Source organism: Schistocerca serialis, chromosome 1 (genome assembly GCF_023864345.2).
Source record: "Schistocerca serialis cubense isolate TAMUIC-IGC-003099 chromosome 1, iqSchSeri2.2, whole genome shotgun sequence".
In the NCBI taxonomy this organism is placed as follows: Eukaryota; Metazoa; Arthropoda; class Insecta; order Orthoptera; family Acrididae; genus Schistocerca; species Schistocerca serialis.
This window is the reverse complement of record NC_064638.1, coordinates 415,518,480-415,536,808: the sequence shown is the minus strand read 5'-3', so window position 1 is coordinate 415,536,808 and position 18,329 is coordinate 415,518,480. Positions and strand designations below refer to the sequence as shown.

Here is an 18,329-nt window from a genome sequence, read left to right as displayed (position 1 = left end):
GTTCCAGACTGTAGCGCCTAGAACCGCTCGGCCGGCGAACATTTTGTCTCTAACAGAAGTCGTTCTACATGCTGTGGTCTATTAACACTAGACAGTTCTATTAAAGACTTTGGTACAGGGTAAACAGGTATAAGTGCAGACATTTTTATATGTAGTGTCTTAATATGTAGACACTTCGGTGTCCTAGTTGTTCTTTCTCTGCATCGAACAGTCTTCCCACAGACACGTCACAAACTTTACGACCTAATGTTTTCTGCAAGGTTGTAATTGCATCTCTAACTGTACTAACCGTTTTGCGTCCACATGACCACAGTTCAACACCTGACCTGTTGTCCGAGAGAAAATAAACAGTAATGGCTTGCAATAGTCACACGTACTCACCCATCTAAAACCATACGCCACCTAGCATCAATAATTATTAGTCTCCAAATGAAGTAAATGCTGACGTTCAGCACACCGTTGTTCCAATACACGGTCCTCGGTAACCAACAGTTATTCCCAATTGGGAGTCCCTCCATCCCCTCCCAGGCAATCGGGATATTTGACTGGAAAAAAAAGTTCTGCAACAGTGAATAAAACTCTCAGGATTAGGGAATAGAAGATATAAAAAAACCTCACACTCATGCACACAAATTTAATTTTTGATCTGGACAATCGACAGCTTCGTCTCAGACATAAATTAACGTGCTCTCAACCGTACCTTTTAGACCAAGGTTTTTAGGAGCTTTGTCTTGGTTGAAAGGCAAACACCGGATCGTCAAGTCCCTTGCGGGGCTTCCTCTGCCCCGCTAATAGCTCACAGGGATGTGTTCTTTCCGGTGAATGAGCTGATCTCAAAAAAAAAAGTTCAAATGTGTGTGAAATCTTATGGGACTTAACTGCTAAGGTCATCAGTCCCTAAGCTTACACACAACTTAACCTAAATTATTCTAAGGACAAACACACACACCCATGGCCGAGGGAGGACTCGAACCTCCGCCGGGACCAGCCGCACAGTCCATGACTGCAGCGCCTTGGACCGCTCGGCTAATCCCGCGCGGCAGCTGACCTCAAACAGCCCGCTCTGGCCGCTCGGGCAGGCAATCAAATGTTGGAAAAAGTCCCAGAAATACAACTATAGACAGGCACCGCCCAGCACATCCCAAGGAAATGATTGGCATTACACCTTGATGCACACCAACAGAAACGCAAAAAACGCGCACTAGATGTCCTTTACTGGGACACTCTTTTTCAGTGCAGAAGTTTCGATAAAGGTTTTCGATATGTCTTCGGAACTTGGAACCCCTCTGCCTGTCTCCTCCGTAGTTGTTATTTCGCTGATAAGAACCAAATTCAGTAATGGGATGATAGTTTTAGGACTGGTATTGAAAAGCTGAATTCCAGGTTCCCCACATATCGTCAGCAGCCATATGTATTCCTTCCTGGATATGTGCCTCTTACGCACTTTTGTATGCATTATGTCTTCTGCTGTACGCATGCATGTTGCTCTCGTATTTTTACTAACTTCGTCTACAGCCTTAATATAAGCAAAAGATACATATAGCAGCAGAAGTGCTCTGATTTGTTGACAAGATGGATACATGATTGCAGTCATTTTATTCATTGTTGCTATTAGTTTTTCTCCGCTAGTTCATATTATTTACTACTCATTCTCTTCCAGAGCAGAAACTGACACCTCTTAGCTCCTTGACCACTTTGTCCACCTTCCCTTCTGATGCAGCTTATATTCATTTCATCTGAACTCCTCCGGATCAGAAATTAATAGTGATTGTCAGAGGCTATTCCTAGCGCTCAATTTGTCATCAGATCCGAGTGTATGAATTAGTGCATCTTTTTTTTCTTTCGTAGATAACACGTTTGTTCGGACTAGATAAGACGAAACATTCCATAAATCTTTCCCCTAACTGCTTTTAAAGAATGTACAGAAAAACTTCATTTTAAAAAGCGGCTCATTTGCCATCACTATTCTTCTTTTTTCCTTTTTCGCCGCGCATCATATCACCACTTATCTACATCGCAATCAAATTTTACTTTCTCGTCGTAGGTAACTACCATCATCATAGGTTGAAACGAACCATAATTCGTGACACCGGGCACACAAAGCATATTTTCCAGCAATAATTTGTCGTGTTTCTTGCCGTTTAATTTCACCTTCTGTTTGGAGAGTGAGTTTGTCGGATGTCGTTTTCCATTATCAGTCATAGATCCATTGAAATTTTGTGAAAAATACCGCAGACCATTTTACTTCAGTATTACGCCACAAAAATCACCATTTGCAAGTTAATTTTCTTGTTTAATAGCTGTAGTTAATCGAATCCTTTACTCGTGAGCAACGTGACGAAACACCAAACAGTGTTACCTTTTTCGCTCTCAAAATGCATGCTGCCATGGAAAAGAGACAAATCAATAAACATATACTGCTGGGGTTTCATTCCATATCATTTCAAAGTTTTTCCATCTCTAGCAGTGGTTAAGGTGCGAAATGTCGAGTTGCACATCTGCATCTATACTTCGCAAGTCACGTTAAGATGTGTGGCGGAGAGTGTCCCTGACCACTGCCTGATTCGCCCTTCAAAAAAATGTTCCATGCTGTCTGATTCGCCCTTCCTTGTTACACTCGCGAATGGCGCGTGGATTGATTGATTGTCAGTAAACCTCTATATTATCTCTAATCTCTCGTATTTTCTCGTTATGACCATTTAGTGAGACGTATGCCAGAGGAAGTTATATGTTGTCTGACTTTTCCCGGAACTTATTTTCTCGATATTTCAACAGTAAGTCTCTCCGTGATGCAACACGCCTCTCTTGTAGCTTCTGCCACTGGAGTTTGTTGAGCATCTCTGTAACGCTCTCACGGTGACTAAACGATCTTGTGATGGAAAAAAAGAAGGAAGATTAGGGTTTAGCGTTCCGTCGACATCGATGTCTTTAGAGACGGCCACCTGTACCGAAACGTGCGCTCTTCGTTGGATCTTCTCTATCTCTTCCATCAGTGTTACCTGGTAAGCATCCCACATTGATGAACAGTACTCAAGAATCGGTCTAACAAGGGCCTTTTTAAGTCACTTCTTTCCTTAAGATTCTTCTCATGAATCCCAGTCTGACGTCAACTTTTCCTACTATTTGTTTTATATGGTCATTATGCTTAAGATCACTCCTGATAGACTCTCCTAGATATTTTACGGTAGTTACTTCTTCCAGCAGTTCGGCATTAACTGTGTAAGTGTGCGGTAGTTGATTTCTTCGTATATTTATGCACAAATATTATATTAATTTACGTTCAGGATCAAATGCGAGTCCCTGCATCATTCATCAATCCTCTGGAGGTCCTTCTGCAAATTGTTGCTGTCTTCTGGCATTGCTATTATATTATAGACAAACGTAATATTTGTGACGGAGCTTTCGAAGTTACCCATTAGATCATTTATATATATTGTAATCATGAACGGTCCTGCAACACTTCTTCGTTCCGTTAAAAGCGACGCGTTGAGTTCTCTCTTCGGTTCGCAGGTTGCTTTTTTTTTTTTTTTTTTTTCACCAAACGGCAGTGCTCGACGGTGTCCAATTCTTTCCTGAAGTCAAGAATCACGGCATGAATAAGAGCACCGTTGTCTACGGCACTCAGGATCTCTTGGACTAACAGAACGAGCTGAGTTTCACAAGATCTTTGTTTGCATAATTATTGTTGATATTTGTAAGGGAGTTTTTTCATTATCCAAAAATGTCATAATACGTGAGTGTAAAACATTTTCCATAGTTCTACAACATTGACGGCAGCGATATAGGCCTATAATTATATGCATCTTCCAGACGCCTCTATTTTTTTCGTACCCTTCACTGCTCCAGCGACCACCAATAAACTACTACTAGAAGGGGAACAAGGACTTTCGCACTATCTCTGTAGAATTTTACATGTGTCTCATCATTTGTTCCAGGTGCCTTTTCTACAGGATACGGTTACAGCTCCTATCTATTCCACGATAACTTGGCTCAATATCTGTCATTTGGACGATCGCGCGATGGTTGAAAGGAAGGACTGTATTACGATCTTTCACGGTGAAACAGTTTTGGAAGACCGAATTCAGTATTTCGGCTTTCTCTCTGTCATCTTCCGTTTTTGTGCCACTATGATCAGTGACCGGTTGAATAGATGATTTAGATCCGATTACTGATTTTGACGTAGGACCGAAGCGCCTTAGAGCTTTTAGTCAGACTGGTCAGCAAAATTTTTATTTGAAGTTCATTGAACGCTTTTCTCATTGCTCTCCATATGCTGATTTCAGTTTGTCCAGCACTTGTTAGAAAGCTAGGTTTTGACTTCTTTTGTGACTGTAACGAAGCTCTCTTTGTTTACACACAAGTTTTCTAACAATGATTTTGAATTTTGTCCATTTTTGCTTCATATCTTAGTTGTCAGAATCGAATGTTTGATGTCGACTACCTAGATACTCTGCAATTTGTATCCTGTCACTCTTGCTAATCAATTATATTTGCCCGTCTTTCTTAACATTTCTTGTAACACACTTAGTCATCGATGTCATTACAGCCTTATGAACACTGACGCCCTCCTCTACGTTAAGGGGACCTGGACGTATGAGGGAACAAAAAATAGATTTTTTTTTTATTTAACAAAATTTTGTGAGTCTTTCTCATTCTAAAAATATATTCTTTTATGTATTTAAGTCATCATGTTCTTGTTTAAATGCCTTTCCAAGGCAGATGTGGCACTTGAATGTTTAGCTGTCACACTACTGTCAAACAGGAGCTCCTGTGTATAATGTCTCATTATTTAATTTTAATTTAAAATTGAATGTATAGGACATGTGCAGAACAGAATGGGGGCAAGACCTAGGAGACATGGCAGGAAAAAAACCTCTGATAGCAAAGCAATTGGTGGACAAGGAAGACTCACCATATCATAAATAAAAAAACCTAACAGAATATTATGGTCTAGCCATCAGGAGAAACAGTGAGAATGTGAGTGAGATCAAAAAAGCAATTTGGGCGACTGTATTTCTCAGATGTGAAACTGTGTTCCACTGATGAACATACACATCATGGCCTCTGCTCGAAAGGAAACACTTCATGGTGAAAGTATGCTGTGAAGTAAATGGACCAAAATATACACATGCACATCCCTTGTCAGAAACTGTTATTGTACAACTAGAGCCAGTATATGGAGGGCTTTCAGATTCTAAACTTCTGGAAAAATGTTTACATGGAAAAACACAGAATCCGAAAGAAAGCTTAAATAGTTGCATTTTCGAATCCTTGCCAAAGACAGACGTCTACTTTTCAGGTTGGTGTGATGGACGCCCTATGTTTTAATGATAGAGTAACAAGCAGAATAAACACCAGGAGCAGCCAAGGCAACAAAATGGGGGACAACAGGAAAAATGGGTTGTACGAGTGGACAAGTAAAGTGTCGCTTAAGTTTGAAGAAGCTGTTGAAAGCATGACAAAGGAGGCCAGAATAACAAAGAAAGGAAAGAAAACTAAAGAAGACGAAAAGTCACTCAGACTCAACAAGATTATGGACCTAGACTGTTTTGATATGTTATTACTGAGAAGAAAATGACATGCAAATCTTTAGTTTCAGTTTCCCGTAATCAATGTTTTTGCATACTTAGATATTATTATTTCATCCAATATTAAAGCTATAAAAACAAAAATTGCTTGCCTACACAGTGAACCACATTAGTCTACAATGTATAAAATATTTTAATCTGGAGCATGTTACCTGTTCTTAAATTATTTGGAGAAAAAATTTACTTCCAAAATAACCTTTTTTTAAAAAATACATAAAACAACAAATTGATAAAAATTCCTGGTTTAATGTTTCAACAACTTAATAATTAATAGAATAAAATTTGTTTGACCTTTTATTCTGAATAGAGCAGAAGTATAACGTAGCTAAATTAAAAATTAAACGCAATTCAGTACATGTGATAAAATCAATATTCGCCCCACTATGTATTCCATAGTTTTAAAATTTTGTTCACATAGAGGTCACAACATAATAACCATTTGGTTTAGTTTTAATTTCAATATCTATTAAAGTTTTTGAATTATTAAATTTCAAAAAACTAATAAAAACCACTGGGCAGGTCCCTTAACAGTTTAGAGAAGTTCAGGCCTGTTTGTTGCTATGAGGTCTAACAAGTAAGACGCTATCCTCTGCGGTTGAATCTCTATTTGATCGAAGTAATTTTGGACACGGCGTTCAGAATAATGTCAGCACGAATTCCTGTCTGTAGCACTTGTTCTGACTGAGCAGGAAAATGGGAAACAGGTCCAAGAGGAACAAAATTCCGAGGTGACTCACAGGTGTTAACAACAATGGACAGCGCCTCGTAAGCCCTACGGTTGCTAAGTCTGTAGCTTGCGAATTGAAGTCTCTCCCTATTGCAATAGCCCCTTCAGGAATTATGCACGATATTCTTCAAGTACTCTCTGAAGCGCCCTGCCACTGTAGCTACTGACGTAGGTGGCCAGTACATGCACCCCATTACCATGTATGAACTACCGTTGGTGTTTATCTTCAACTTCATTCTTTAACATTCTGAATCCGCAATAACCGAACTAGATACCATGGAATTCTTTAGTTCAATAAATACGGCACCACGATTGGCGTCTGTCCTGCAATTGCAATAATCAGGGTGATTCTTGTTAACGTTTAAAACCACCGAAGCGATGTACACGACACTGAGACAGGCAATTTAAAATAAGACACAAGGGGGCCGCAAATGTCGGGAAATACCCAAAAATTAGATGGCAAATGTTGAATATGTGACGTCATCCGATGACGTAACCCGCCGCACGTGCAGCGGTTGAGCCTATCGGTGTCGCACCCGAGCATCCCAAACTAACAAGGGGAGGCCGCCAATTGTGAAATTCAGATTCGATTCATACTGCGCATAATAAAAGCTCATGGCCAGAGGTGTAACGTGGCAAAGCACCAAGATGCACTTCTCAGCCGTTGTCGAGAAAATCGACAGTTAAAAGAAACCGTTGCGGTGAAATACTCTCTACGATTAATAGTTTTCTACAGCGTTGTGGCGTTGCTGTCAGGGTTCCTCCGAGCCATAATCCGTAGGTAGCGGTCATCCACTGCAGTAGTAGCCCTTGGGCGTCCTGAGTGAGGCAAGCCATCGATAGTTCCTGTCTCTCTGAATCCCGTACATGTCCGAACAACATCCCTTTGGTTCACTCCGAGACGCCTGGACACTTCCCCCGTTGAGAGCCCTTCCTGGCACAAAGTAACAATGCGGACGCGATCGAACCGCGGTATTGACCGTCTAGGCATGGTTGAAATAGCGACAACTCGAACAGTGTACCTTCTTTCTAGTGGAATGTCTGGAACTGATAGGCTGTCGGACCCCCTCCGTCTAATAGGCGCTGCTCATACATGGTTGCTTACTTCTTTGGGCGGGTTTAGTGACAACTCTGAACAGTCAAAGGGACTGTGTCTGCCATACAATATCCACAGTCAACGCCTATCTTCAGGAGTTATGGGATCCGTGGTGATGCAAAATTTTTTTTGAGTTCTGTATTTACAAATGCTGCGCAAAATGCAACCTAATTTCTAACAACAATAAAAACTTTAGAAAGGAGCGAAAACTAACAGTGGCGATCTCTAGTGCGAATTCCTTCGTATGATTCTAAAATCAATCACTAGACTGAAGTACTCAACGTAAAACGTCACGTGTACCTAGGTACACTAGTCTTTAGACACTACACTCACCCCTATGATAAAGTGTGTTGCTTTCTCCTCAGCAGAATAAGTATGCCCGCGCTGAAACTGACTACTTGCTATGTCGGTGCTTTACTTAATGAAATTTCTACTACTGAAACAGACCTATAGCAATAGTCTCGCTATAGTAGTAGGATTAGACATACTTTGCGATCCATCATGAAACATAATTTATTTATGTACTTCAGGAGGTAGAATCGCGCACACAAGTAGAAAGAATTATTTAGAAGGAGCCGTCACATATTCGACGGATGAGCACGTTTTACGTTTTTTGTGGTTCTCATAATGCCTTCAGGAGGCTAAAACAATAGATTGGCTTATCTCCTGAGCCAAACTTTGTTTTAATGCGTCTTTTTGGACTTCTCGTTATTCACTGAAAAGTGAAAGGGAAGAAATGCTTCGCAAGGGGATTTATGATCAACAGGGGAATGTGGCTACTTGCTGGACGTGTTCACTTTAATAAAGACTAGTGGTTGGGTGGACAACGTTTGAATTCTATGTAAAACTACGTAAGCTTACAATTTGATTATAATGTTACGATACTTAATATGCAGACTAGCACATCAATTATGTCTCGCTTGTCTAATGATTCATCTACATCTATATTTACATCCACATCTACATCTACATGTATACTTTGCAAATCACATTTAAGTGCCTGGCGGAGGGTTTATCGAACCACCTTCACAACTGCCTATTATTCGAATCTCGTATAGCGCGCGGAAAAAATGAACACCTATATCTTTCCGTACGAGCTCTGATTTCCCTTATTTTATCGTGGTGATCGTTTCTCCCTAGGTCGGTGTCGGCAAAATATTTTCGCATTCGGAGGAGATAGTTGGTGATTGGAATTTCGTGAGAAGATTCCGTCGCAACGAAAAACGCCTTTGTTTTAATGATGTCCAGCCCAAATCCTGTATCATTTCAGTGACACTGTGTCACATATTTCGCGATAATACAAAACGTGCTGCCCTTCTCTGAACTTTTTCGGTGTACTCCGTCAATCCTATCTGGTAAGTATCCCACCAGCAATGTTCTAAAAAGGACGGACAAGTGCAGTGTAAGCAGTCTCCTTAGTAGAGCTGTTACATTTTCTAAGTGTCCTGTCAATAAAGCGCAGTCTTTCGTTAGCCTACCCGACAAGATTTACTGTGTGTTCTTTCCAAGTGAAGTTGTTCGTAATTGTAAATCCTAGGTATTTAGTTGAAAATACGGCCTTTAGATTTGACTGATTTATCAAAAATGGTTCAAATGGCTCTGAACACTAGGGGACTTAACTTCAGAGGTCATCAGTCCCCTAGAACTTAGAACAACTTAACCTAACTAACCTAAGGACATCACACACATCCGTGCCCGAGGCAGGATTCGAACCTGCGACCGTAGCGGTCGCGCGGTTCCAGACTGTAGCGCCTAGAACCGGTCGGCCACCCCGGCCGGCACTGATTTATCGTATACCCGAAGTTTAACGAGTTCCTTTTAGCACTCATGTGGATGACCTCACACATTTCGTTATTTAGGGTCAACTATCAGTTCCAATATTTTGGTGTTTTGGACTCTCGAATGGAAGATAATTTGTTTATTTTCCTGTACCGGTATATTTTTCTTTACATAGATTTCTCTTTGTTTAAAACAAAGGACGCGATTGCTAGAAAATTAAGAATTTCGTTACTGATTGTTCAAAGACGTTATTGGTGCGTTTCTGAACGTCAGATAGGTGTTCTATCCCAGAAATTTGGCAAGTGCATTATGAACGCTTACAAAATCCTTACAACTTTAAAAGATAAATACATTACGTGGTAAATATGTCTAGCATTTGTTTACAACTTAAGTAAAGACAAATGATAGTTTCGCGAAATAACTTCCGATAGAAGTGCTACTCAGACCTGAAGCTGTAGGAAAACAGCACTTCCTTACGAATTCTTTGGAAACGCACGCGATGCGGTGTCATTCTCGGACCTTACTCTCGGATTGTTGCTGCCCTTGCCATCTAGCGGTAGCCTTTCGAACTCGGTGCTGTGGCGCGCTGTCTGCTGGAGAGGAGCGCCGGATTGCCGCTGCGGCGCTCTTTTCAACTTCACCTGAGGAGAGACGCGCCTCAACGAAATAACGTTCTCAGCTGCTATTGTTTAACGGTTGCAGTAATTAACTTTATTTTGTTTTGCTATTCGTAAAGAACATTTAGTACGTTGCATGCAAGGTGGGTTTGTGACCGGCATCAAAACAGAAATGAAAAGTGTGCGTTCGAAAAATGTATTGTCCTGATATCTAACGCAACATATTATGAAACGAATGTAGGCTATAGTGTATCGCCTTATTAGGTTGTCTGCTGACAAGTTCACTCGATACCGTCATCAATTACAAAATGCGACAGGACATGGGTAGGAGACGAAATCGTAAAACCTCAGCGTTTAAGAATTAAATTGTGCCAAAGATGTTGTATTCACAAATCTCTGATTTATTTCTTATTAAAAAATTGTTACGCGCTGTCTCCTGTTTTATCAATTTACTTTGCGCTCGGTAACGAAAATCAAAGTTAGATAGTGATTTATGGACACATACCACGCCTGGTGACGCAGTTACTGAGACACTGGAATTGTATTCAGCTGTAGCGATATAGATCATTCGAGACGAATTCCAGAATGCCATATAACGAAGCCTAATGCTGTATAACAAGGCCATAACCTTGTATAAATTACAGACACCACGACTTAATTTGTGTCAGTTCTAAACAAGAATCTTTATTTACGCACCGTCAGCTAACAGATATCGTTTATTCTTAAGTCAGAAATAAAAATTCAGATTTGCCAACTCGTTCATTCTACACATTACTACTTCAGCACGGCTGCGTACTTTGAATTTAGTGCAGAAGTTCCGGTGAATGAAGATGAGATTTCGCTTTGTGCATCGCAAATGAAAATGCAATACAGTCAGCAGTTAGTAAATATCTACGTTTTTAAATGCAGTTGTTATGACAACTTTGGAAAAATAACGTGTAACCGCGAGTCTAAACATGTGTGGACACACATGGTTCAAATGGCTCTGAGCACTATGGGACTTAACATCTATGGTCATCAGACCCCTAGAACTAAGAACTACTTAAACCTAACTAAGCTAAGGACAACACACAACACCCAGCCATCACGAGGCAGAGAAAATCCCTGACCCCGCCGGGAATCGAACCCGGGAACCCGAGCGTGGGAAGCGAGAATGCTACTGTGTGGACACACAAATAACACTTAAACGTATGTGTTTTTAAAGACGTCTCAAAGACAACGTGTATATTCTACACTTAGTTGTATTCTACTGTGTATCATGACATCAACTGATTAAAACCTGGTTTGTAGATTAAATAATACGATAGTCAGCCTGTATTCTAAATAAAGGAAGTCTTACATCAATAGACAGGAATATGGAACTAGTTTCCGTAGCCACTAGTGATGATACTGAATCTTCATTAAATAATGAATTACGTTTTTGTTGCTGTCTTATCAGCCCATCTACTAATTCACTCGGGCACGATGGTAGTTTGTTGATGGGTACAAACAGTGGCTGCTAACTGACAGCTGTCCGCCTTGACACTCGTTAGAATATATTTGACCGTAAATAGTTTCCTCTGTTATCACTATTAATGCTCTCGAGTAGTGTACGTGTATAGGCCCAACAGTTATTGTGCGTATTTTACAGCTTATATAAATGCAGACCTGATCTTTTGCCTTGATATTACCTTCACAACTTTCATAACACATACACATCATAGTTACACGCAATTAAACTTACACATTGTGCACTAAGCTCTGCACCTGCCTTCCGCAGGGTGTGGACAAAAATATGGAACATTACAAACACAACACATACGGTGTAGTAAAACCTATGACATTCAAAACAGCTTCCAGTCATCTCATAACAAATAAAATATTATTTACGGTTTTCAAGGGAATCTAATACTTCCCTTACTGCATAATAGTGGCAAGTTGAGATAACGATGATAGAGATGGATAGCGGTCACCCGAAACAGATCACAAGGGCTCAATAAACTTGAGAACAGGCGACTGCGGTGTCCAGGGCCATCCTAATGCTCACAAAACCAGCCCTGGGCGATCCAAGCGGTGTGGACAGGCGTTCTCTAGTCTTGGAACACAACATCTCCAGTGGGGACAGACATTATGCTATAGGGTGGATCTGATCAGCCTAAATGATCAACTCGTGCTTGGCAGTAATGTGACTTTGCAAAGTAGCCGTGGAACCCAAGGGATACCGCGATGTGGCTGCCCAAATTATCACCGAATCCCAGCTACGTTGTTTCGGTGCTGACAGAGTACGCGAGAGCGACATTCAGTTCTGCTGCGACTTTTGCAGGTGACGTCCTTTACGTTTCGTCACAGTTCTCTTCAGTGACCGTCAGTTATGATCACTCAATACTCACTTCTTCGCGTTGTGACTTAGCGGATAATGTTTTTCCGCTTTCCCTGTATGCGGCATAAATCTTCGATACAGTGCCTCTTGAAACATCAAACACTTCGGCTGTCTTGGTTACAAAAGCACCCGCCACCCGAGTATCAACGATTCGCCCATATATGAATTCATTTAGCTCCGACATAAATGCATTCACAACTATACAGAAAACTGTTCTGACCGCAACTGACGATTACAACGTATTGACATTGCACAGTTGCTTTTTGTGGCCAAGTGCAACAGCGTCTCCTGCAGGCTTAGCTAGCAGCTGCATTTATGTTCAAACGTGGATCTCTCGCGGTGTTCCCATGTTTTTATCCAATCACTATAGGAGTGCATTCGAGTGAGAGAAGGGAGTCACACTGGAAGTATAAAATAACGAGTACAGTTACGCCTTTATACATTTACGCACCTCAATGACTACACGCTTACGTAAGTGCCTTACACAGAGAAATTCTTACTATAATCGAAGACTTCTGATTTCAAGTAGCAACGTTACAGCGTTATTGGAAGCATACATAAATCACTGTAGTATTGCCAGTTATCTGTCCATTACGAATCAGGAGCTGCGAGTATACAAACACAAACGTTTATAACTGAAGAACGGATTGTTCTTTCATGAAGAGTTAAATGGGCAGTGACAGTTACATAAAATTGCTCCATCATAATTATTTCTGTTATTATTTAATGAAGTACGCCTGAAGAAATATCTTTCAAAGCATAAACTTCGCTCAGTTTTTTCTGCCAAATGCGTTTCCTGTTATGTCACAGTGTCGTCAAGCATGTTGTGAGAAAACATTCCGGAGTTGTTGCAGAGACTTGCACACGACGCTCCTGTGCCGTTTTGCGATTTATTATCATTAAACACTTTTACAGAAAAAGATTTTATTGCCTAATACTAAACATACAGAAAACAAAGATATACAATCAGGCGTTTGTTGCGTAATTCAGCAGTATAAGTCATCTTGTCTTGACCTGTTTTACTTGTTAACTAAAGAAATGGAATGTTTTAATTGCCAGGTTAATGCTGTATTTTAGTAAAATTACATGATGACTTATTAATCATTTAGTGGTGCCAGTACTATTCTCACCAGATAAGTTAGCAGAGGACAGTAAATAGGGTGGGAAGGCGATTACTGTAGTCACAGTGCCTCACTGCAGAGAATATACTCGTTACTATTAATTCAATAGCATTCGATCAGTAAACAGAAAGCAATTATTTGAAAGAAATGTGGATCAAGAAAAATCTGTTTAATGAGGGGACCAAAAGATAGGGAAAAACTGTATGACAAATAAAAATTGTGGTACGACGCTTTTTCATTATACAGAACACTAAAGAATGTGGCAGTTGAAACTGTTGACGTCAGAAAGACGACGCTGTTTGGTAGTGTGAACAGATGACACTGGACTGAAAATAATATGAAGAGAGTATTTGGCTGTGTCACTGAGCCGTGAGTAGTCGTTACGAAGTCTTTGCTTAAGCTTCGAATCAATTAGTTAGATTGTCTGGGATAGTAGAAATAATTATTCGAGAATCCTGTTAAGCAGCATAAAGACAGAAACACGTCTGAACCGATAAGATACAGAAAAGAAAGTAGCGTACACAGAATGAAATTCTTCTAGTTCATTGGACTTTGATCTTCCAGCATAGATAATCGATACGTTGCCAAAGATGGAATTTTATCGGTGAAACAGCTGTAATCGTCAAATCTGAGATAGAAGTAGAAGAAAACAAAAAAAACAAAAATCCTATTTCTTGCTTAGGAGTAACTGTCAGTTTCTGTAAACCGATATCACATCAAGAACATTGAGTAGAAAATTCATGAAAAACTTCTAGCACCTATGACGAGGATGTTAGGGACAAATAGCTTTAAATCAACAAAACATTAAGAAGCCACAAATTATCACCCGAGAGGTGTAATATGGATTTACGCCATACTGCGTAAGATTGGTGTTGCCTCCGATTCTTTCCTACCCGCCCCCCTCCGCCCGCTCCCCCATCTCTCCCCGCCCCCCTCGGCCATCACCGAAAAAAAAAAAAAAAAGAATCCTCCCCGTTCTCATCCCTGCTGTCGCTACCTTTTAGTTACATTAAAGGCCATGGTGTCAACGATAACACTACAACTGCTCGCATTCAGAGGAATTTATTACTAATTTATTACCCTTGCGTTCCGTTGCCTCCGAGACTACTGAATAATACTCGTCACAACACCCGGAATTCGTCATTAAGACCAACCGTACATTGATTTTTTTTTAGTATTACTATTAAAACCACAGCTATTTTGTGTATGTATATAGTTCTATGGATGTTCATTTGAAACTGTGTCGATATGCTACGTTTCTCCGCAACAGTCACTCATTGAGTGATTTGAAGATTAATTACTTCCCCACACAGTCTCCAGTTCAGTCTTAGAAAACAAAATTATGAAATTCTTTCGACAGTTATATTTAATTTCTAAGGCGTGCAAGATAATAAAACAAGTAGTAAAATTAACAAGGTCATAAGAGAACTGGATGAAACTGGTTACAATCCTTGACAGATGTGTAAGCGTCCAGCAGATATATTTCTGGAAATGCTTGGAAACAAGGTGCCATGAAATAAGGAGATTAAGTGATAACGAATTTTATTTTTGACGAAGCATATCTAAGGAAATATGCTTGTTAAATTTATCGAAATTTTGTTGCAAAGTCATTATATTTTGTACTCAAGAGATTCAAGTACACTGAATAAATTATTATTGTCTATGTAAATTTATATAAAATTACATTCATTGTTGCTGTCAACAGTGGAATTGGAAAAATGTATGTTCGAGATTGTTTAACTAAATAACTAGCCGTATTTAGCTTAGAAACAGAGATATTCTGTATTTGTAGATGGAATTAACTGGAGCTTAATTTAATTTTTCAGATATTTACCGTAGCCGAAGCTGAAGAAGATACGAATCGAAAACTATTGTCATATTGCAATGGACTCTTTTACAGCCAGGTAACCTTATTATCTTAGACCGTCTTGTTTTCGTTAGTATAGCTATCCTCTATTAATTGTTTTATGAAGCTGATATTAATTTGTAATAATACAAGGAATTTATAGCAAGTTGTGAAGTATCTATTTATTCAGTCCATCAATGCAGTGCTTCATGTAGTTTGTTATATTTGAACTTGATACGCAACTATAAAAATGATGTATTACTTGCTTATTTCATTTATTTGCGTATTTTCTTGAAGGTAACAGTTTGTATTGTGAACGACTGTAACTGCCTGTTGATTCACTTTTTGTTTTCAGTACTTATTAGAGATCTATACTTAGAAATCAGTGCCTAGAACTCATTTTAGTTACCAGTTTGGTATAAGTGTCAGTATGGCGAAGAAAAGAAACAACAATAAGATTGTTGCAATAATGACTGTGTGCACGATGTGCCCTATTCTACACCTTATTTTAGATCTATGTGACAATGCTGTGCTGATTATATTTATATGTTTTGACGATGGCATTATGGCCTTAACACTTTAGGACATGGTATAAAAAAGATCTGAGGATGGTCATTACGGATTGAAACCGGTCATCGTCTAAAGAATTGATATTGTGATCGAAGACGGGAATAAAAAACATTAGATTTATTACAGTTTATCAGTCGAGGACGACTGGAGACATTTTTCATCGTACACCGTCATTAAGAGTTGTAAATACCCAGTAAGAAATGATTTATATAAAAAACTTTAACACATGCAAGAGCATTCAAAATAACAGTACTGCAAGTCTGAATTATCACACGAGAAAAAAGTAAGGGAAATAATTTCATTTCTAAAGCTTCCCCAAATAGTATAAATATTTAGTTGAAAAGCAAACAGTTACTCCAATTAAGAGATGCTACAACATACATTACTTCACTACTTTAACTACAAGACACCAGTTCTTAAAAAATATGATTTACTTTTTGTATAATGTTTAATGAGTTATCAAATACACTTAATTCCATTTAAGATATGTGCTAATTAGACATTTACTACATTACTTAAATATTCCATCCTATCATTGCTAGAACCACAACAAAATAAACTACATACTTAAATAATTTTTCTTCGTAATACAAGACAAACATATAAATGTATGCGAACAAATATGTGTGAACTCGCACATAAAAAGTAACATGGGAGTTTGAAAATAATTTTCAAATTATGGTATTACAGTTTTTCAGTGATGAACAGACTGAACATGTTTATGTTTTGTGGCTGCTATCTTAATTTTAAACAGCATATTGTGAATACGTTGGCTTATCGAAGTTGCAGCAGACGATTTTCGTTGCAGCAGGATCTCCGCATGAAATTTCATCACTAACTTTCTCCTCCGAATTCAAAAAATATTTTGTTGGCGCCCTCCTACGTAGGGAGAAATGATCATCATAATAAAATAAGAGAAATTAGAGCTCCTACGGAAAAATTTAAGTGTTCGTTTTCCCGTGCGCTTTTCGAGATTGGAATGACAGTGAAACGGTGTGAAGGTGTTTGTGCCAGGCACTTAATTGTGAACTCCTGGGCAATCGTGCAGATGTAGACACAGTATGAAATTTAATACCCAGAGGGTTTGCTCAGCAATACTTTCTGTTTAGGACATTGACTACAGCTTATAGACTCGCAATCATCTTCGCCAACACATTTGAGACTCTGAAATGGAGTAGACTAGCTCAACAAGAACACACAAGTTCTCGCAGGATTTAGAATTTTCTTGATCTGCAGGCCTTAATTCTTTATGTTAAATTGAAAGATCATTGTTTTGATCTAAGTATACTCGTGCTTTGCTTACCTCTTCTTTTGTCGGGGCAATAAAATACATATTCTGAAATTTTGTCGACTTTTCCTCCAACACCTCATCGTATTAGGAGACCACTGTGTCTCCTTAGCAGAGGGCTAGGAAGTGTAAATGTAAGGATTTTCATGCAGTGGAATTATCTTAACAATGCCTGAAGCATTCAGAATTAAAATCAATCAGAAATGTAACTCCTATGTTTCCAGGTACTTGTCTTTGTTTATATATGTCCGAACAACTACGATACATCAAAAAACTGTCAAAATATTAATGAATCAACACTACACCACAATTTCTCGGTGATATTGAGAGAAGAATTCACGGATCCCGTTTCAACGAAAATTTTCAACTTTCTGAATGTTATACAGCAATACCTGTTCTTTCATATCTGAGCCACCTTTCGGTTCTTCCAAGATGTAAATTTTCTTAGCTTTTCTCGTTCTATTTAAGAGGCAAAAAACTTTCTATCCTTAGAAGAATTACTTATTACCATGACAAGACACAACTTTCTGTCATGTCGATCGACCAAGAGAGCTAGTTCAGTGACTAATGTAGTGGGAAGAACGGGTTCGAATTCATTTCCGGTTGTAATGATACGCTTTCTGTAATTTCTACCTCTGCATCAGCATATACATACTCCGCAAGCCACCATAAGGGGATTTAACTGCAAGTCATTTACTTTCCTGTTGAACTCGCAAATAGGAAGAGGAGAAAAACTACCTGTATGCTTCCGAACGAGCCCCGAGTTCCATCGTCTTCGCGATCTTTACGCAAGACATATGTTAGTAGCAGTAGGATATTTCTGTAGTCCGTCGCTAAAGCCGGTTCTCTAAGCTTTCTCAATAGTGTTTCGCGAAAAGAACACCGTCTTCCGTCCAGGGATTCCCATTTGCCCGAGGCAGGATTCGAACCTGCGACCGTAGCGGTCGTGCGGTTCCAGACTGTTGCACCTAGAGCCGCTCGGCCACCTCGGCCGGCTACCGGTAACAATTCTGGCAGCCCGCCCCCGAATTGTTTCGCTGTTATCCTTTAATCCAACCTGGTGGGGATCTCAACCACTCGAACCAGCACAAAAGAATGGGTCGCCCAAATATTCTAAAGACGGTTACTTTTATGGATGAGCTTCACTTTCCTAGAATTGTCCTAATAGACTGAAGTCGTCCATTCGCCTTCCCTACAAGCAACCGTACGTGCTCGTTCCATTTCACTTCGCTCTGCAACTTTACGCCGTTATTTTTTCAACGCGACGATGACTAGCAGCACATCGCTTAAACTGTATTCGAACATACAGGATTGTTTTCCACACTCATCTGGATTAAC

At 39.5% G+C, this 18,329-nt stretch overlaps 1 protein-coding gene across 1 annotated transcript in view; it reads left to right on the top strand.

Moving 5' to 3' along the window:
• Positions 1 to 18,329, top strand: part of LOC126475848 (uncharacterized) — a 364,609-nt gene that overhangs the window by 201,047 nt on the left and 145,233 nt on the right. Inside the window, exon 5 of the mRNA XM_050103500.1 lies at positions 15,114 to 15,191. Coding sequence (XP_049959457.1) covers positions 15,114 to 15,191 — 78 coding nt within the window. The remainder of the gene's footprint in view (positions 1 to 15,113; positions 15,192 to 18,329) is intronic.